At 42.7% G+C, this 22329-nt stretch overlaps 1 protein-coding gene across 2 annotated transcripts in view; it reads left to right on the top strand.

The window, feature by feature from the left end:
- The window catches only part of AOAH (acyloxyacyl hydrolase), a 201989-nt gene that overhangs the window by 15352 nt on the left and 164308 nt on the right, over positions 1-22329 (top strand). For both annotated transcript variants that reach the window (XM_019509056.1, XM_019509057.1), the window contains exons 3-5: positions 8257-8352; positions 13698-13764; positions 20123-20222. In XM_019509056.1, coding sequence (XP_019364601.1) covers positions 8257-8352; positions 13698-13764; positions 20123-20222 — 263 coding nt within the window. The remainder of the gene's footprint in view (positions 1-8256; positions 8353-13697; positions 13765-20122; positions 20223-22329) is intronic.

Raw genomic sequence — 22329 nt, 5'->3', positions numbered from 1 at the left:
AAGCCAATTTCTTAAATCTTGCTTATGAAAAAATCATACAAAAGTGCAAAAAATGCAAGTTTTAAAATGTAATTATGGAATCAATATAACTTGCCATACTCTGCTTATGCAACATGAAAAACAAATAAAATGAAGCAATCTGCTAGTTAAAAACAATCTGTAAACAGCTTTCTGGAACTGAGTAACTTACTTTTTTTTCTGAAGCCCAGGGCATTAAAACACTTTAATATTCTTTTGACACTGCTATAAGTGATAAAAGCAGTGTGATTTCACCAGGTCTTCAAAAGCAGCTGACACCCTCTCCTCCCTTTTTATCTACCTAATGATTTTTCCATTTTTAGCCAACAGAGTTAAGAACTATAGAAGGCTTATGAAGATTTAATATTTTTTATGTTTTGTCTACTTACTGTGCAATGTTAACAAAGCAAATGTACTCCAAAGTGAGCTCTCATGCTGATGCCAAGCCTAGAGGAAGGGGTGTGTGTGTGTGTGTGTGTGTGTGTGTGTGTGTGTGTGTGTGTGTGTGTAAAATATGATATAATTATAATATTAGTGTGCACTAAAACCCAAACCCTATCCTGAGGACTGTACACTTTCCAAGCCAGAGTCTACTTATTTACACCCAATCAGGACTTGTAGTAGAGATGATATCTTTTATTAGACCAACAAGATTTTTGCACAAAAAAAAAAATTGCAAGCTTTTGGGCACAAACACCCTTCATCAGGCATTGGAGAGAAGTTTGTAAAAGTTCTCCTGGGTAGAAATGAAAGTTCATATTTCGTAGGATTTCAAAGAGGAGTCAATAGATGGAAAACTCCTCTGGGCAGTCAGTTCATAGCTGCTATGGAGCTTCTCACCTCCTGTGAGGATCTGTGATGATGCAAATGACCTTGAAACAAAGGCAGGAGCAGGATTTCAGGTTTCAGGTGGTCACTGTTGCTTCCTGCTTGAGAAAATATGAAGATTTCATTTTAAATATTGGCTAAATTTTGATATCTTCCATGTTCCATGTATCCAGGTTGTAGCCGCACTGGTCTACAGGAAAAGGCAATCAGGACTTGTAGTAGAGATGATATCTTTTATTAGACCAACAAGATTTAAAAAAAAAAATTAATTGCAAGTTATTTACACCCTTTGAAGTCAGCAGAGCTACTTTGGATTTAACTGTGATTGGAATTTTATCCTGATCCTGGACCCTCCAGAAAGTTACACAGCTGAGTGATTTTATTTATATGAGCAGTCTCAAATGTTGGAAGACTGGTACTTTTTTTAATAGTTTCACAAACACAAAATGGGGCACAACTGGCTAGGCTGCAGCATTATGGAATAGAACATGAAGGTTTTAGCAGATTGAAACTGAGTACGTCAACAGTCCTATCATTTATTCATTCATTGGCAGCCATAGGTCTTGGGAGACGATGGGGATTGCACATTTAGTAGGTTAGCAGGTACCAATACAGCTTCTTGACTGGCTGCACAGTCTGATGGGTGACAAGCAGACCCTCTGGCAAATTGCAAATACAAACTTGGTTGAGCTTGCATTGGCATGCCGAGTGTTACACAAATTGCCAATTGTTCAAATCACAAGCGAGACCTTATGAGGGAGGATAAAGCAAGATTCCGCATTTATTGATTAAGCACTTAATACACTCCCCCCCCATTCATACCCCAATTTCTGTTTTGCGCTGGTATACGTTACCAGTCTTATCAGTACTCAGATCAACTTAGTGGCCAGGTAAGTTGATCACAAGTAGGAGCCAGGCTCCTGCCAGTCCGTATTGTCAGACGAATCAATGCTCCAAGATGACACGCAGAACAAGACCCCAAATCGATGCATCTTATAAACTTGTGAATTCAGCCAGTCCTCAGGTCTTTGCTGTGTTATAACTGTGTTCTTCTTTGAAGGTCAGTTGCTGTTGTTATCTCGCCGTTCTGGGGCAGAGTCTTCTTGTTTGGGTCTTTTATGTGTCTGCATTCTTTAGCCAGTTGCCAGCTGATGTTTTCCTTTTCCACAGACACACTCTCAGCCATTCTCTCACAGCATACAAATGTCAAACACTTATGTCAAGATACAGAACTATACAAAATGGAGTTTCTTAAGGCAATGCAAAATTCAAGAAAACACATAAGATTAAAAGCAATAGGCAAAATGTCTATTTGTATAACACAAGTACCATTTTGTCTCGCCTGTCTCTGACACTTTTTTTGTAGATCATCATTGATCCTCTCCATCTCCAAGCAATGTAGGCCCTGCTTCATGGTGGTTTTCTACTCGCAGCAGTCTGAAGCTGTTGCTTCCCAGTGTTGGCCAACAATGCACAGCTGACAAAGGTTTTTCTTGCAGACAGCAACAAAGTGGAGCTTGGTCCATATAAGATGATGTTTGCCAGTGGCCAGCTCACCATAGTGCATGTCCTTGGGATTTGGCCATTGCTCATACGCTTCATGTGTCCTAACCAATGGAGGCATCTGTCTCAGAAATGCAAATTGGTTGTGTTGGCCCATTCCAGAACAGTGAAGTTGGAGATTTTGTCACACTGTGTTATGCCCAGGATAAGGCAGCAACATTGAAGATAGAAACTGTTTAGTTTTCTTTCTTCTTGGCATTAGAAGTCCATGTTTTGCTAGCATACAATAAAGAGCTAAGTATGCAAGCACTGTAGATGGACATCTTTGTCGACAGAGTGAGCACTCTGTTTTTCCAAGCACTCTTTTGAAGGTTAGCCATGGTGTTGCTTGCCTTTCCAATGCAAGCATTAATTTTGGCTTCCAAGCCAAGATTTTGCAAGATGGTGGAGCCCAAGTAAGTGAATTTTTCAACCACTTACAGGCTTTCATAATTTATTCTAACTTTGGGAGGGTAGTCAACTTGTTGACCCATGACTACTGTCTTCTTTAGGCTAGTGGTCAGACTGAAATCATCACAAGCATGAGAAGGGTGATCTATGAGACTTTATAGTCCTGCTTGTGAATGACTAGCAATTGCTGTGTCATCAGCAAAGAACATTTCACAAATGAGAACTTCTTGAGCTTTTGTTTTTGCTTTGAGTCAAGCAAGGTTAAAGAGTTTCCCATCAGATCTGGTCCAAAGGTTTACTCCTTCTGAACAGCCACTGAATGCATATTTGAGTAGGACAGTGAAGAAAATCCCAAAAAGCATCCGAACTAGGACACAGCCCTGTTTGACACCATTCTTGATTTCAAATTCTTCCAAATGTGGACCATCAAACTGCACCATTCCACACATGCTGATGTGGAAAGACTTGATGATGCTCAAGCACTTAGGTGGGCAGCCAGTCTTCTTCAGGATTTAGAATAAAGCATCCCTGCAAACGATTATGGAATAGAACATGAAGGTTATAGCAGATAGAAACTTAATGTGTCAAAAGGCCTATATTGTAAAACAAACAAACAAACCAAACCAAACCCTAATAATATATTGGGATGTATTAACAGGAGTTACTACAGTGGAGATGGAAATGCGTTCTGGATGAAAATCTTCTGAGGATCCTTCAGACAATCACTCCATGGTAGTTTACAGATAATTTCTGATGCCATTTTAAGGCCAGCTGCTGTTGTTTAAGCCTCAGATGATCATGGTCCAACTAAATCTATTTCATGACCCAAGCTGATCATTGCAGTTCTCTGGACAATGCAGTCAACAATAGCCCAGATGAAAACCAGGGGCCTATTTCTGGAACTAGACTTATGGTGTTAATGAAGTCCGTAGTTTACTATCTGGGTATATCTACATGTGACACTATGTCACTGTAGCGTATCACTAAGGTGACATAGCATCCATGGGTGTCTACATGTGACCAGCAGCTACTTCGCCATAGTAGCAGCCCCATCCTCCCCCCTCCCCCTCATTACAGCGTGCCACTATGGTGAAGTAGCTACTAAAAATAACCATGCACTGTGTATGGTGCAATACAGACAGTTACTGCACCATACTTTAATATTTTCAAAAGGCAGTGCTAAAGCATGGCATAGTAACAGCATCACCACAGGGCAACATGCAGACAAATCCTCTTGTCAATAGTTTCCTCTTTTAGAAGGACCTGTGAGAAGAGATGACTGACTTCACAACGTGCTCTAAAGGAACTTTTTTTTTTGATAATTGAGGACAAGGATTCAAAACCAAATTAGAAGAAAGAGTGAGAAAATGTTTTCTACTCCATCTGCACCCCCAGGACAAAGCATGAAGCAAGCTGCTGAGCTTTGTAGAAGTAATCTGAGTCTACTGTTAAACACTTTGGGTGTCTATACATGAGCGTGGAGGCTGCTCCAATGTGAAGCATGGCAATTACCACACTCAAGCAGCCTCCTGCATCTCATGTATCAGCATCCCTGTGCTTAAAAGTGGTGATAGGGGTGTGTGAACTAAAGCTGGTTGAACAAGCATTAGTTCAAGTGCCCCCACCACCATTTTTAAGCATAGGGATGCTGATACAGGAGACAGGGTGGTGTTTTAGAGAGGCTGTTGGAGCCGCTTTAATTAAAGCACTGCTTCCCCACCCCCAGATGTGCCCTTTGGCGACATCTACATGAGATGCTTTACTGTGCAGCATATTAATTTGCTGTGCAGTAAAGCATCACCATCTACATGTGCATAGCATTTAGGGTGCAGTAGACTAAATTACTGCCCTGCCAGATAGTGCTGTCAGATACAGGTGCTATCCAGCAGCGCAGTAAATTACTGTGCTTAAACGCATGTGTAGATGGTGACATCACAATTAGTTTACTCCTGCTCAGATTGAGCCAGAGTATATTCAGTCATATTAATTACATGTGTAGACATGCCCTATAGATATTATATTAGTTACTGTATTCAGATGCAGTAATAATGATCACTCTATCAAGTGAGTGATCTAAGGCACAGAGAAGTTTCATATTGCCCTTGACTTCTTGTTTATACCTGCATGATGTGTCATTCTGTCTTAAGGTGAGAGATTTATTATGATAAATGTTTTATCCTGAGATGAAGAATATACCAAAATGAAACCTTAACTTGCATTTTTGTAACTTTGCAAAGTTAAATGAATGGCTTGCATTAACCTTATGGGAAGGCTGCTGCATCTGAAATATAAAACAGCTTTGTTGTACAGTTTGGTTTTTGGGTTCTAGAGTAAAACTGTGAAAAGCACAAGAGAAGTGATACCACACAGGGTGTTCATCCTTCTCCCTCCTGCTTAACCACAAACATGTTGTGGTTGGTGCTGTCATTGAAGGTTGCAATATGAACTGGGTATCATATTGTCCAGTTACTGTAAACAGAAGGAAAAAAAATACAGTCATAAGCCCAGTAACAGATATTTCCTTCCCATCCAGTAAAGTACAAGAGGATGCATAAAGATAACTGTAATTGTAATCATGACTAGGGCTGAAACAAAGCACTACAGTGCAGTGCTTTGAATGAAAAACTACTGTGTAGCTTTATGCTTTGTTAATTAGGAAGTAGAAGAGTATATACCAAGCAGGAGATACAGAGGGTGTGCTGTCAGGAGCTTAGATTGCAAAGTACTAGCAGTGCTGTGCCCTTTGTTATATAATAAAGACAAATTGAACATTATTCCTCTGTTGCAGTCTTTGTCACCCTTGACTGCTCAAAGTGACAGCTTGCTGAGCGAGAGGAAAGAGATGCTCACCTTCTAAATGAACATCTATGCAATTTTAACCACAATGTATAGGAGGAAATGTAATTTTGAGGAGACTTTTTTTTCCCTCCCTGTAGCTATATCTATGCCTGAAATATGTTGATTAGGTCAGGTTATTCCTTTTCTGGGCCCACTCCATTGATTACTTCTTGCCTGACATCAGCTTAAACTTCTTGCTCTTACCTTCAAGGTTCTGCTCAGTTCTGCTTCAGGCTTTGTTTTGAATGTCATGGTCTGTCATGTACCATGTACCTCCCTTCTGCCCTTTCCTCAGCCAGTAATGGTGACCTTGCTGCTGCCCTGTGTGTCCTTTTCCCACTCCCATCTTCATATTTTCTCCTTTATGCTACTAATGCATGGTGTGGCTTTCTTTACTACATCTTCATTCCTGTCTCCTGTAAAGGGTCACTTTTACACTAAGGTCCACACACAACGAAAATAAACGAAACATAAATAAATTGTATTTCTTTAAAAATATCAAACTCCTTGCAGTCAGTTTTCTATTTTATGAACTCTTTTGTGTGCTTTTACTTAAGTGTTATCCCTTGAAGTGTGCTACTGTTTTTCTTTCTTGGCATCCACCTCCATTTATTCTCTCATGTTTGGTTGGCTACAGGTACCCACTGCTACCATAAGTCTTATAAATCACACTCTGTAAATGAGTCCTGTCAAGGATTTTGTTTAATAAGTGTAGGGAAGCAGGATTTTATGACTGCTAGGAGATGGTGAGCTCACTGTTATTCCCACTGTTATCTTTGGATTACTATATATGAGAGTAAAGGTTTTCTTACCTCTATATAGTATTATTGCTTTTGAAGAAAGGACTTTCTTTCTCTAATCTCTAATTATTAATCTCTAATAAAGAGGTTAATTTTGACACGTTACAACTGGAGTGTCTTTGTCCTCCACCCTCACTTTGTAACATAGTCCAAATGGGACATTTCCCTTATGTTGGAAAAGAACAAATTTTTAGGTTGAATATCATGTCATGGCAGGGCCAATAACAGAGTGTCCCTCCCTGCTATGGGCCCTCCCTCACCTAGAAGAAATAAGGCAGACAAAACCGCTAGTGGTAAATGACCCTATGCTTTAAGGAAATAAGATCTGAATGTTGCAGATAGGTTTCATCTCAATAAAGCATCACTGCAAAACCTGTGATCTCACCTTCCTTGTGGTCCTACATTAGTCCAGCTACGTTGAATCCCAACAGATAGTTTTAGTGGTTTCTAGTTTGGCTCCCAGATTATCTAATTGGTAGCACATGATGTGCTACCAAGGTCACACTTTAATTCAGGGGTTGGCAAAATGCAGCCTGTGGGCCGGATATGGCCCACGAAGCCATTCTATCTGGCCCATGGGGTCCCTAAAAAATTTAGAAAATCAATACTTATCTGTCCCTGGCTGCCTGTCATGCAGCCCTCAATGGCTTGCCAAAACTCCGTAAGTGGCCGTCTGACTAAAATAATTGCCCGCCCATGTCAAGTGTCCACAAATTACTCTGGTCAGACTTTGCATTATCAAATATAGCTTCCTATATAATATCAGAGTCCTCACTTGGAGGGAGAGGACAGCTTCATTGTATAGAGCTGCAAGAGAGATAAACATTTAATTTTGGGCTAAATTTTGGCTTTTTAACCACAGTTCTGCTCAAGGTGTGTTATAGAGCTACCCCCACTCCCTTAGGATCTTCGGAGATACCTTAGCTCCCCAAACAGCAGTTTTTCAATGGTGGTCCTTCCTTACAGTGAAAGTGAAATATGTTCTCGGCACAGAATCGTTTGTTCTTCTGGTCCACCAGCCTTTCCTTTGTATTTAGTGCAGGGAAGGTGCTAAGACCATGTTCTTGCTTTCTCCAGGGCTGGAGCAGCAGTGAACAGTCCCTGACTTGTCCAGCATGCAGAAAATGAACTCTGTTCAACTACACAAAGGGAGAAGAGTGAACTGAGGAACTATTTTAGCCTTAGTAAATATTTAGCTATTTGGACTTCTGATCTGGCAAGCTCTCTGTGTGCAGAACCTGCCTGACTTCAGAGGAAGTTCTGTACTGAATCAGGCCAGGTGGCACTCCAACAACCTGATGCCACTACAAAATTTACCCTTCAACTTGTGTTGGTATCTGCTTGTGAGCAGGCTGTCCAGATATAACAGTTAAATCAGATATGGGCATATATTGCTATAGGTATGGAAAGTGACAAAATAGTGATTACAGTACTGTTTTAATTAATTATGGGAATATTTTTCTTTTTTCACCTTTTGGTTTCACTTTTACAGGTCCAGTTCTATGCATACAGGGACAGAAATCAATCACAGAAACTCCTTTGCCTGGAAATACAAAACAAATACGGCTATGTAAAATTCAGGCTTTTCCATTTTTTGCCCTACTGTTAGCTTCATAAGTGGCACTTTGAATAACAATAGAAATAGATCCCCACTCCTCTCCCTCCCCAAGAAATGCCATCAGCCATGGGCACCCTCCCAAGAAACAGACTGTCTGAGGTTTCATGTCAGCATATCCAGGGAGATCGCTTTCTCACACCAGATACTGTACCTTACCTTGACCTGTTGTTACAATGATCTCTTCCTTGTGGTTACTTGCAGGGTGCATGCTTGTTACATCAGTAATTGAACAGCTTGCTCAGTTACATAACTCGACAGCAAAAGCAGCTTTGGAGAGGCTATGCAACTACATACCTGGTAAATCCCAAATAATATACCTTATGTTATGCTGGTACCACTGTATTTCTCTGTTAATTAAAAAATTCACACTCGAGTTTTAAAATGATTAACTGCACTAGCACATCATCTAAGATTAATGCAACTGAAGGACAATCAAATGTGAAATTCTGCTCCCACTAAAGTTACTGGCATAAAGATATTGATTTCAAAGGAGCCAAGATTTCATCCCAAAGATATATGGGAATTGAAGTGAGTTGTATTATGCCTGCGTACAAATAGATATACTCCTCCATGCTTCTGTACATTGTATGTTTGGTGGTATTTTACGTATAGTCTGTTTTACTTGTATACTCAGTCACTTTTCCCCCGTATTTGTTTGGGTCTTTACACAGCAACTGGGAAGACAAAAATATTTTCAGATATAAGATAATGTTTTGTAAAATTACAAAGACTGGCAGAGAGAGTGAATATCAGGTGTAAGACACTTAAGACTCATCTGCACAAGGGAGGAATGGCAAAATCCATTAAAATGTGAATTTAAAGTGCAGTAGTGTGGGAATACCTAAGTCCCTGGTGGTTCTTTTCTTCTCCACTAAGGGCATGTCTACAAAGCATGCCAGGTGGTGTCATGCTCAAACATGTTGCACTAATCTGCATATGTTAAATCCCAAACCAGAAGCAGTATAGCCACCTTTATGAAATGCTTCTGAGTCACTCTGCTTCTGTGTAAGGCATTGCTTCTGTGTAAACACCAAGGTCAGTGGCAAAATGATTAATGGCATCTTTATTGCAAATATTTATACCTTGGAAATCAACCAGAACTTGCATCTCTGTGGCCATGAAAACTATATAAGTATGTCTTCAAGAGTTTTATCACAGCAGAAAGAAGACTGCTAAAAGGTTACATCTATCTGGCGCTGGATCATTTGAAGTATACTAAGTTTTTTCTGGCTTTCCCAATTTTTATTTTGTTGATTTTTACACTGATTTGGGTTTAAGGTGAATTTCTGTTCCTGAATACTGCAAGTCCATTCATACACCTCTCTGCCTGAAAATAGACATTTCTTCCCTGCACCTCTTTTCACTAGCAAGCTTTTCATTCCACAACACACTTCTGTGTGTGCTGATCCTTTTGTATCCATATGCATACAGCTGAGCAAGAGAGGTGCCTGAATACTAATATCAGCTGGCTCTCAGGGCAATAGCTGTAAATATTGGCTGTGGATATATTGCCTGAAATCAAAGGCTGAATGTAATATGTGCAATCCAGGGAGACTTTATTTCCTTGCTCTTCCCTCAGGAGATGGTCATTATTTGTTTTGATTATCCTATTGGATATATATGCACATTAAGGTTCTTATGCTCAGAAGGAATTGTGTCCATAGAAATGTCTCCCTTGCGGACTTGCTAAATGGCTACTTTCTAGAGAAGATGAAAGTGCAAGCCACCCCCCTTCCTGCTATTAAAAAGATTGAGGCAGTCCGTTGGCTGTCCTTGGGCAAGGGACATTTTATAACAAGCTGGCTTGTCTTCTCTTCAGGAGATTAGAGTAAGCAGTCTACTCTCTTCCACTATGGGAGATACTGGGGAAGCTAGCCATCTTCTCTTACAGGATCCTTGAGCCACCTGCCATGTTGGCAAGCCTTACCAAGGACATTTTAATCAGGGATAATATCAGACATGGCACTATTGCCATTCAGTGCATGTTCCCTTTCAAGAGGATAATAGCACAATTTAATTCTAGTCAGGAGACCAGTTTTTAACCAGCAGATTGATTGTAAAAATCCGAGAGAGAGAAACTATGTGGCAAAGGAATTAAAGAAATAGGGCTAATGACTTGATTTGAAATAAACTATTTGATGTGGGATAAGATGGATGAGCTACAGCAATCACTGCAGTCTTCTGCAGCCCAGTATAATTAAGAGGTTGTCGGGCAAGGTACTTACTTATGCATTTACTCCCATGTCACTACATTTTTTTGGGTCTGGTTCTGTCTTCACTTGTGTATCTTTTTCACTGAGAAGACTCTATTCACATCAGGTGAATTATTTCTTATAACAATGGAAAAACTAAATTAAAAAATTGTGTGGGGGCATGCTGTGCTCCTCCCAGTGAAGAAGCTGTGCCACCAGGCAGAAAGGAGTGCAAGGGTAAGGGATCCTGACAGAAAGCAAGCAAGAGATATCCTGAGTCTAACCCAGTAATGCCTTCACAGGAAGGGACAGGGATAAATAGGCAGTCCTGGGTTCAAGTACCTACTCCCAGAACTCTTATGTATTGTACATTAGACACGTATTGATTCTCAGCTAGGTGACTTATCACTTAGCTACAAAACTGAGCTCTTTCACATGCCCTATGATGTTTGCTTCTTGACTATCCAGTAGGGCTCTGTGAAACGGCACCATTCCATTTCGCCTTGAGTTTCAAGGGTTCAACGAAACAGTGTTTTGTCTCAAATTTCATTTCGAGTCGAAACAGCTGTTCCATTCTGTTGAAACAGAAAGGTTGTTTCAACGCTGTTTAGAGTTTCGCTGGGGATGGGAAGTCAGCCTGACTGGGCTGACTTCCCATCCCCAGCACTAGATCCTGCCGGGGGCAGGACGCAGCCCAACTGAGCTGCTTCCAAGTCCCCTGCGCTACATTCCCAGTGTGATGTAGCGCAGGGGACAGGGAAGCAGCCCAGCTAGGCTGCCTCCTGCCCCCAGCGAGATGTAGTGTGGGGGGTGGGAAAGCAGCCCAGCTGGGCTGCCTCACCCTCCCCGCCAAATCTTGAGCTGGGGATGGGAAGTCAGCCCAGCTGGACTGACTTCCCATCCCAAACTATGGTCAAAATATTTCAACCAGCCTCATTTTGTTTTGAGGCTATTTCAATGGCCTTTGTTTCATTCCAATTTTGCTGTTTCGACCTCGAAATTGGTCAAAATAGTATTGGAACGAAATGGCCAGCAAAATCTCGCACAGCTCTACTATCCAGTAGCCCGGCTTCTTCAGTAGGCAGGGGTGGAGAGTGCCTTGCACCAGTTCATTCTGTAGTTTGATGGTTAGGGCACCCTCCTGGGAAGTGGGAGATGTGGGTCTGAGTCATCTCAGGTTGTGGAGGCCTTGGACTGAGGTTTCCCTGGTTTCTATGATGACTACTATGAAGTGCTTGGCGACTGTTAAAATAGTTTCCCAGGCATCCCCATGCCCTCATTGTTTTCCTACCTTCATAAGGGGCCTGGGGGTCAACAAATCCAGCCTTTCGAGCTGGAGGGTTTTGTTTGTCCTCATGCTTATTGGGGCCAGGCTGCAAAGAGCTGCACTGTGGCTGGACAATTCTGAGTTGTGACCATGCCACTGCCACTTCTTCCTGCCCTCTCCCCTCCTGGCTCTGGTTTAACATGGGCTGGGTGACTTTGCCTATGCCTGCACTGGAGCTAGGGAGCTTCTCCTTATTTCCCGTCCCCACCCTGTGGCTGCAGCATGAGTGTAGCTTCCAGCTAGTGGGGAGGTGTGCTAGGGCTGAGCAGCCTCCAGCTGTGCCCATGCTGCAGCCAAGGGTGGAGAAGAGGAGGAATGGGGAGAAGCAGTGGCAGCATAAATGCAGTTTCTAGTTGCATTTATGCTGCCACTGGCTGGAAGCTGCACCTGTGCCACAGCCTGGGAGTTTGTAGGGTTGAGGGAGGTGAAGAGAAGCAGCAGCTTGGGCACAGCTTCCAGCTCCCTAGTTGCCTTGCTCCAACATAGGCATAGGGAAGCCCTCTGCTTCTGATATGCCACTAAAGCTACTCAGCCTGCACTGGACTGGAGCTGAGTTGCTCCAGCTTGCTGCTTGTAAAAGTCTATCCGACCCTTGTCTAGGTGTTCTTGATCATGAGTGAAGGGCAGCACCCAAATTCCACTAAGGAGTGGGATCTTGGGCTTAGCATTGTCTTATTGGCTTTTTCTAAAAACCTCTGGGCTGTCTAAATTGCCATTTGGAAGCGCCTACCTCTCCCTTTTCTCTTTATGCAAAGCATGGGTGACTAAATCTGAATCACTCTAGGGAGATATGCAAGACTTCCCATTGAGTGTGTAGGCATCCTAGGAGCCTAAACCTGTCTATCTAGATCATCCTAGGACCAAGTACCTAATTTTCAGGCATTATAAAGGTAAGTGGAGGTGCTTAGGTGGCCAGTCTCTCAGTACTCAGTTGTCTAATCTACAGATGCTAAACTAGAGGTCCACTGAGTTTGCAATGCCGTGTTTAAGGGAAAACTAGCTGAAGACAGGGACAGGGTACTAGGACTATATGCTTCTTTGTTCTTGTTTCTATATATTGCTGTTTCTACCGCGCAAACAACTGTGTAAATGAACCTAAATTTTAACATCTAGCTATGACTCATGATTTACTGCTTATTAATATGCAAAAAACAGACACTCAGTTGACAGCTGTAAGATGTAGGAGACTGATTTAAAGTAAAGCTCCAATTCAGCAGTCTAAATCTAATTTTTACCATATGCTTACCTTTCATTAAAGTAACTTCCCTAGGAGTTATGCACATGTTTAATAAGTACACTTCCAATAGAAAAAGACTTAATACAATGCTTAAGTGTGTTGCTGAATCCAGTTTGCAATCATCATGGGGGGTGGAGGGGGGACATGTTTAGCTTTCCTTCCTAGGAACTGCAAGACTGGAGCTTACTGGTATTTTGCAACTGCGTTCAAATTCAAGACTCCCTCTCAGAAGTGCACTTCTCTTTCCTCAATGTTAATAAAATAGCCCAAGTACCATTCTTTTTCAGTAGCATATTAAAAAAAAATCATTAGCAATGTATATCATACAATATACTTTGACATGTAGTATGATTCATTTAGTTTAAAAGAATGAGAGTTGCCATCCAGAAAAGCCATGTTGCTTAAAGGAACATAACAAGTATTGTTAAAGTCTAATTATTCCTGCTCATTTTTTTAAACCTACATAAACACTTGAAGACACTAACATAATTCTGGCCAAAATACAAATACATGCGTGCCTTTCTACATATTGATGTATCTGTTTTTGCATGCTTTCTTTTTTGGCTTACAATATAAGATAGCAAAGACTTGGCCCTCAAGTTGCTTAGAAGATATTCTTAGCAAGTGTCCATTCATATTACACACCATTCATATTCAAAGCACTTAACAAACATTAACTAAATGCAACATGTCTGGGTGGCTTGACTAATGATACAGGGTGTAATTGTCAAACCCTAGTTAAAAAGATATGTTTTCTCATGCCTGGTTTTGTGCTGTCTAGTAACTGACCACATGCCTTTCTCAAGAATTGCATGGTATTTCTCTTGATAAAGCAAATTCTGCTGTATTTCATATGCTCACATACTTCAACATGTGTGTTTTCCAGAAAAACTTCACTTTCAGGATATCTGTTATTTGGTTGCTGAAATTTATGGACCAGAACTAGTTAAACTGTAAGTATTAAGATATCACCTAAAGGACTTTTCTTTTAAATTGTGCTGGTATATTTTCAGTGCAGTGTTTTCATTCGTCAAGGCCCATTAGTATTACAATACACTTTTTTTTTCACATCTGGTATACTAGAGAGATACTAGATTAAGTAGTCCAGCCACCCTTGCTGGCTATAACTGAATGAATACTTCGCTACTACACAATGCATAACTACTACAGTATGTAGTTCTACAGTGTATTTCTATTTCTAAAATTAGATCTCAAATTAGGTCCACCTGACTTAATTATATTTTTGAATTCATCCCTTTTGGCTTGGGAGTAATTTCCTGAATAAAATTAGCAGTGGGTGGGTGAGAGATTTTTCTAAAGGGTCACAATATTTTAATTTCTTGTCCCATGATTTCCACTTTTACCTTAATGACATTTTTCACTGTCAATTCTTTACTTGTACCTAGCCCTGACCTTGATTGGAGCACTTGGGAGCCCTTCTAAGCAATGTAAATTACTTTAAAAATAGAATTAGGTCATTTTATTCCTCTCAGAAAGTTCTCAGTTTAATTAACTGAGTTCCTGCTGTACTTTCTACTTCCTTAGGGCTTTTTAATTTAGCCTAGGGACTATAACTGCTTACAAAACTAAGATGCACAATAATCAAACATTTTGATTTAATTCTTCCTAAGTCCAGAGATGTGCCTTATTAAAAATAAGTAAAAAAGTAAAGAAAACTAGTCTTGATACTCATGTCTTATTAGAAGTGAAAAAAGATTCCTGATTATTTTGTTAAATCAGAATTGAATATTTGTACTTGCCAAATTGAATTAGTGTTATTAGTATTATTGATTAAAAACTAGTACAGTTATAACTTATTTGCAGGTTGTTGTTGTTCATTCTTCGAATTTGAAGATGATCATGACATCACTGGTTGGTTTGGTTTTTTTGAGCATGTGACTGACTGATCAGGCTAATTTGGACATTTTTACACCTGCTCTGGGAGGGGGATGGGGGGAGCACTTTAATTAGAGTAATTCTAATTACTCTAATTAAAGCTCCAGGAGTGTCTCATGTATCAGCAGCCCCGAGTTTAAAAATGGCAGTGGGGGCATTTTATCTAAAGCTGGTTGAATGAGATTTAGTTAAAGCACCCCCACCACCATTTTTAAGTTCAGGGCCGCTGATGCATGAGACCGTGGAGTCTGCTGAAGCATGGTAATTGCTAGGGGTGTGCAAAATGGACCGAATTCGATTTGGATTCAGATTCAACCCAAATCAGGGACAGTGATTTGATTTGCTGATTTGGATCATTGTCCCTGATTCAATTAAGCTGAATCCAAATCTGCAGATTCGATGCTGATTCAGAGAATCAGCAATTCGGCCATAGACACAGGTTCAAATTTTTTTCTACATACCTCGAGGTACCAGGTGCGGTTCGTGAACACTGCAATGCTGGGGCAGATGGAGCATCCCAAAGGAGTGCGCCCGCCCCCCTCCCCCCGCATGTTCATGGGTAAACCTGGAAGTGGACCAGAAGTGCTTCTGCTCCACTTCCAGATTTGCCACTGAGCACGCACCCCTCCAACCCCCCAACTCAGCGATTGGCCACAAGGGGACCCCAGGTGCCCCCCCCGACCCAGAAGGCACCAGTCACCGAGCAGGATGGGTACAGGGACGCCCCCAGCATGCTCTCCAGCGGACCCAGAAGTGGACCAGAAGTGCTTCTGGTCCACTTCTGGATCTGCTGCTGAGCATGCGAGGGACTCCTCCTGTGGGACACTCCATCTGCCCCATCATTGCAGCATTCACGAGCCACCTGCTACCTTAAGGTATGTAAGGAAAACATTTAAAGCTGTGTCTATGTCCGAATCACTGAATCTCTCCAAATTGATTCGGAGGGTTCCAATTCACTTTGGAGAGATTAAAGGGTCTCCTGATTCAATTCAGATTCAGAGATTCTGCCACCGAGGCGGGCAGAATCTCCGCCAAATCAAATCCGGGACTGAAGCTTTGCACAGCCTTAGCAATTACCATGCTCCAGCAGACTCAATTAATCAAGCCTGCTCTGATGAACTGTAGTTACAGTGCGTCAAAGCAGCCTCGCTGCTAATGTATAGGCAGCTTTTGTGCTTTGAACTATCTATGGCACACTGAGCAAAAGACGCCACTTTGGGTTGCTTGATCAACAGCGGACATTCTGTGGTTGTGAGATTTATGCTGTTTGAGCTTCTACTTTGCCTCAGCAGTTCTTCTCCACTCATAGACTGTAACTACAGTATGGATGAGACTTCACCAGGTGGAATGATCATGAGCAAGATCTTATCAAGGCTTTGGGTCAATGTTGAAATGTTTCAAGCATGATTTGAGAAAGTCCTTGAAATGTTTCTTCTGGCCTCCCTGAGAGCATTTTCACTCCTTTAGCTCATTGTAAAAGATCTTCTTTGGTAGTTGCTCAGTTGACATCCTGGTGACATGGCCTGCCCATCTCATCTGTGATTTCATCAACAGAGTGTGGATGCTTGGAATGCCTGCCCATGTGAGAACCTCAGTTTCTGGGACCTTGTTTTGCCATCTTTTCCTCATCAGTTTCCTCAGACAGCCCATGTGAAAGTGCTTGAGCTTCACAGCATGGTATCTGTACACCCTCCAGGTTTCACATGCATACATCAGGGTTGGCAACACAGAGCCTCTGTAGACCTTCAGTTCTGTTTGTTAGCTGATGCCTTTTCACTCCCACACATTTATACATAGTCTGCCAGAGGCCACACTTGCTTTGGAAATTCTGGCATTGGCTTCTTCCTTGATTTGAACTGCATGTGACTGTGTACTGCTGAGATAGATGAACTTGTCCACTGGATGGTTTGGCAGTGGACAAACCAATGACTGGTTTGGTCATTCACTGTGATGCTATGCTCTATTTAAGGCTTTCCTGGTGCAGGTTCATGTATCACTTCTATCTTCTTTGTATTGATTATGAAACCAAACTTGTCACAAGCTGAAGAGAAATGATCCATGCTCCGCTGCATGTCAGACTCAGACTTGGCATTCAGGGAACTGTCATCAACAAAGAGAAGATCATGAACAGTCACTTCCTGTAACTTTGTTTTTACCTATAATCTCCTCAAATTAAAGAACTTGCCATCATTCTGGTATCTTATGTCAATCCCAGTGTCACAGTCACAAAAGGCATCTGTAAGTATGGCAGAGAACATTATACTGAAGAGGGATGGGGCCACACAACACTGCTTGACTTCATTGGTGACTGGGAATGGTTAAGAGGATTCACTGTCTTCCACAACACGAGTGAGCATGCCAGCATGGAATTGTCTAACTGTTGCAATGAATTTCTCCAGGCAACTGAATTTTACAATGATCTTCCAAAGGCCCTCTTGACTGATTGCTTCAAATACTTTTGTCGGGTCAATGAAAGTCATGTACAGGTTGGAATTCTGTTCCTGGCATTTCTCCTGAAGTTGAGGTACTGCAAACACCATGTCAGTGGTTGTGAGTCCTTTCCTTAAGCCGCACTGACTCTCAGGCAGCAGCCCTTGTTCAATGTGTTGCACAAGGTGATTCAGCAGAATTCTGGCAAAGGTTTTGCAGGCTATTGACAGCAAGGAGATGCCATGCAGGATTGTCTATTGCCTTTCCACTTGTGCAAGTGGATGATGGTTGCATCCTTGTACTCGTGAGCTATAGTTTCTTCAATCCACATTGACTGGAAGAGTTCAGTCAGTTTCAGAGCCATGTAGGAACCTCCAACCTTGTAGACCTCTGCTAGTATAGCATTTTCTCCAGGTGCTTTGCCATTTGACAGCAGGTTAATTGCTTCCACATTCTCAGTCAGCAAGAGATATATTAATATCTACCTGGGGCAGTCGATCAATTGCCTCTTCACTAATAAATGATAGTTGATTGAGGATGTTGAAAACTTCTGCCCATCTTTGCAGTATCTTTCATTTGTCAAAGAGCAGTTTGGTGCCATCAGCACTCAATATTGGAGATGTTCCTGATGACCATGGCCTGTAGATTGTCCTCAGGGCATCATAGAAGTTCTTCATATCATTCCTGTCTGTGTAGGATTGAATCTCATCCACCTGTTTGCTCAGCCATGAGTTTTGCATCTCTCTGAGTTTGCGTTGGACAGTCCTCTTGACATTGTTGAAGGCTGCCTTCTTAGATGTTGAAGTGCTGTCTTCTAAGCAGGCTTTATGGAGCCAATGTTTCTCATTTAATAGTCTCCCTATGTCAGTATCATTTTTACTAAATCAATCTTGATGTTTACGTGTGGTAGAACAGAGAGTATTAGATGTAGCTGAGTGCACAGTGTCTCTGAAGGATGTCCAATTTTTCTCGATGTTTTTGGAGTTTACATCAGTTGTTACTAGTTAGCTGTGCAGTTATTCAACAAATTCCGGTTTCATATTCTCCTGTTTCAATTTGGAGACATTGAGCCTTTTGGGTGCTTTTTTGCCTTATGGTCGTCCACTGGCATATAACTGGATATTCCACTTGGAGACTATATGCCTGTGGTCAGTCCAGTATTCTGCAGTTCTCATGGCCTTTGTCACTTTGACCTCCTGTCTATCTCTTCTCCTGATGATGATGTAAACAATGAGATGCCAGTGCATGGAGCATGGGTGCATCTAAGACGTCTTGTTGTAGCTTGGCAGGCAGAAGACTGTGATGGTGATTAGGAGGTTGCGTTCAGTACATTTCCTCAACAGAAAATGCCTGCTGCTGTTGCATTTCCCAAGGCTATTTTTTCCAATGATGCCTGGCCATGCCTGATAACCTGGGCCAACTGTAGCATTAAAGTCACCAAGGATGATGACTTACCTGCCTTTGGCACTTCTGCAATAAGAGACTCTTTGTAAAATGTGTCCTTAATCACATCTAGGTTGGTCATGGCGGGTGCATAAGGGATGATGACAGTTGCACATCTTTGCCCAAACAGTGGGAGTCTCATTAGCATGAGTCTGTCATTTACGCCTTTTGGGAGATTTGTAAGCTTGCTGATTAGCTGTGTTTTGACAGCAAACCCAACACCAGTTCATGTCGCTCCTCTTTACTATGGTCACTCCAGAAGAATGTGTAGCCAGCTCTTCTTTCAGTAAGTTGTCCTTCTTCAGTTAGGCAAGTTTCACTCTGGGCCACAATCTAAATGATGAATCTGGCTAGTTCTCTACCACCTACAACTGTTCTTCTTTCTGGTCTTTCTGCTGTTTTACAGTCCATTAGCATGTGCACCTTCCAATTACCAGAGGTGAGTGGTTCCACCTTTTTCTTTTTGATCTTTTTCTGTGATTTTTGACTGCTGTAGTGGGATCCCTATCAGCTGTGGTGTGTCGACCAGGGTTAAGGTGAAGAAGACAATGTTTAGGGCACCTTTTCTAGCCCCTTCCTTGTGCTTCGGAGATGAGCAGTGTGATCCTAAGTAGGGCTGCTCAGTCACCTGGGGTGCTGATGAATTCCACTGCTGGTTTGCTCAAGTGAAAAGCGACTCAGCCTTGAGCTGCCTGTGTGCAGGTCTGCTGCTACAGCTCCCAGTGTATCCACACCTGCTGCATGCTGCTTGCCCATCACTACAGGTCTTGAGTATATCTATGGCAGAGATAGACGATGTCATGACTTATACATGAGTTGGATTTAAGTGAGGAAAGGTTGCAGAGTCACCCCCACTCTGTCATCCAGGCCTGTCTGAATCCAGTAGCACAACAATGTTGAAACATCTGGATGTAGTGGTTAGCCATCAGGTCCTACTGCACCCAAAGTGATGCCCTACATTGTCTACACAGCTCTTGCCATCTGCCTTCACAGCCAGGGAGATAAGTATATCTGCTCAGCCACCTGATCCACCAGAGAGGACTTTCCAGAGGGAACCAGGTGTATCTGTCCATTCTAGTCAACAATCTGGCTCTGCCCTTACTTTTATCTCAGGGTCTGCTCCCCTAATCTTTCCTGACCAAGAGATAGCCCACAAGGCAGTGGGGGCTGAGGTTTTAGAGTGCCCCAGTCTCACCTTTCTCTGGGATTTGGCCCTGGTAGCACTTTCTAGGGGCTGCTCTGCCACAAGCAATCCCACCACAGTGACCCCAAACTCCAGTAGAGTGCAGTTTTTGGCTATACCCAGGACTATATTTGGAGGTGCTATATATAAAACACTACCTCTTTTCAAATGCAAAGTGGGCCCTGGCAGAAAATAATTACTGCCCAACAGCTATGCTTGAGCTGAGCTAAAAAGCCACAATAAAATGAACTAAGGGCCTTGCATAATATTTTTAAGATTTACTTTTCCATTGAAATAGGTTCAATTTTCTAACACTCAAGAGGATTTAGTAGTTTTTGTTTTGCACCATTTCTCCTCAGGTTGGAGTACAAAATGAATGCTGATGTGGTGTGCCATTCCATAAAGCTATGTAAACAGGATGCAGGCCAACCACTTTGTCATCTGTACCCTCCCCCTAAGGTGAGTTATTGGATTTTTGAAATTTCAGTGTTGTGAAGGGCAGTTAAACTTGAATTGTAAGGTTTAAAGAGGCAGTGTGCAGTCTTCATGCTGTGAATTGCAAACAACAATATTTTCCATGTTTGCTCTTTCAGTATCATTTCATTAGAATAAAAGGTGTGTGACATATTTTAATTGTTTCTCTGAAGGTGTGTGATCCTGCTGTCTGTAGTAGCAAAGGCATGGATGTCAAACAGGCTGCATTTATGACAGTGGGAGCCATAGGGACAAATTTCCTTGTGGCAGTATGCATGAGAGGAGCTGGCTTAGGAAGAGTAAAGTTCCTGGATTCAGTGGCATTATATTATTAAGCCCCCAGATATTAAAATAAAATGATTTAATAAATACCATCTCAAGGACAAATTTTAAAACTGAGAGGCACTTATTTCCCTGTAAGGGAGGTACCTAAATAGAAATGGTTCTTTTTTTTTCCTGAAGGGGCTAGGCATGCACAGTTTGCACTGACATCTGGGGGATATATTTGGTGCTCTGCATTTCTGAAAAGCTACTTATTTAGGAACTCATTCTTATCCCTAGAACTGTGGACAGGCTCATTGTAGAAATATAAATATATCCGGACAGTATTCTACCTGGGACCAGCTCCAATGCCTATTGTAGTTACTTGGAGCTTTTCCATTGGCTTCATGGGCTTTGGATCACTTCCATATGGAGCAAACTGTTGAACGTGGAAAGCATTATCTTATAGTCCAGTGGTGTTTTTCAGTCTGTGTTCTGGGACTCCCAATGTTTGAGAGGTCTATGAAAGATGACTATGATGAAACAAAGGTATGTGACTACCCACACTTATAATTCACAGGGGCCCAAACCTCCATTTGAAATTGTTTAGAGATCCTCCAAAAAAAAAAAAAGATTGAAAACCACTGTTCTAGTCTAAGGGTGCTCAACCCCTGGTCTGCAGACCAGATCCAGCCCACAGAGACCCGTCATCTAGCCCACCAGGCTCCACACAGGTCCAAATATTTGGCATCAGAGGAATGGTGGCAACATTAATTGCCACTCCCCTGCTGTCAAATTTTCTGACCCCTGACAGGCCCAGTGGGCTGGATAGCACAGACCTGCAAGCTACATCAGGCATTCAGGGTTGGTGTGTCACAGAGTTTGTCTTGGGTTTCAGGACTGGGCTGAGGTGGTATGGGACCTGATCAAGGCACATGAGGCCCAGTCCCATGAACCAACCCCACAAAGGATCCAGCCCACAGATGAGTCCCAAGTAGTTCATCTGAAAGGTTGAGTGCCACTGCTCTAGTCTGGAACACAACAGTAAGTTTCACTTTAGAGCATGTGTGTATTTCATGCAGTCATTGGTAGAGGTGCACCAATACATTGGTCCCATATAGGATTGGCCATGTCAGCAATTGGCTTTTCTTGGCTGATGTGGCTGATAATGTGGACAATAAATGCTGATAGAAGGGGTGTGGTGGGGACAGATTGAGGCCCCCACTGTGAGAGAGGGGCTGGGGCAGGGGCTGGCGCTGCCCATCATTGGTGGAATGCAGGATGGAGCTACAAGCAGCTGGTCTGGGGGGTACGGGGGGGGAGTGGCTCCTGCCACTGCATGCACCCCAGGAGGCCATGAGGGGCATGTGCCCCCCAGAACTGCACATGAAGCAGGGCAGACTGCCACTATGGGCTGGGGCCGAAGATGTGCCAAGCTCTTTCTGGCAGTGGGGTTGGACTGGGCTGCACTCAGGGTGGGTGGCAGTGGTACTGGGAGAGGGGTTTATGGGGGGCTATGATGAATTTTGGGGTGACTGCAGCTGTCCCCCCATAGCTCCTCTCTCAGCATTGCCACTGCCACCTACCCCAAGCACAGCCCCAACCCAACCCCCATCCTGGGAAAAGCCCGGTGCAGCCCCAGCATGCAACTGCAGTCCACCCTCACCCTGCATGCAGACCCAGGGCCTCATGCTCCCCATGCCCTCCTGGGATGTGCATAGCAATGAGAGCTGCCCCTCCCCTGTACCTCCCACACAAGCCACTTGTGGCTCCAACCTGTGCCCCACCCCGCCCTGGCTGTGCAGTGCCTGCCCCTGCCCCAGCCCCACTC

Source organism: Gavialis gangeticus, unplaced genomic scaffold (genome assembly GCF_001723915.1).
Source record: "Gavialis gangeticus isolate Ggan-Ray unplaced genomic scaffold, GavGan_comp1, whole genome shotgun sequence".
NCBI lineage: Eukaryota > Metazoa > Chordata > Crocodylia > Gavialidae > Gavialis > Gavialis gangeticus.
This window is presented reverse-complemented; position numbering and strand designations above follow the sequence as displayed.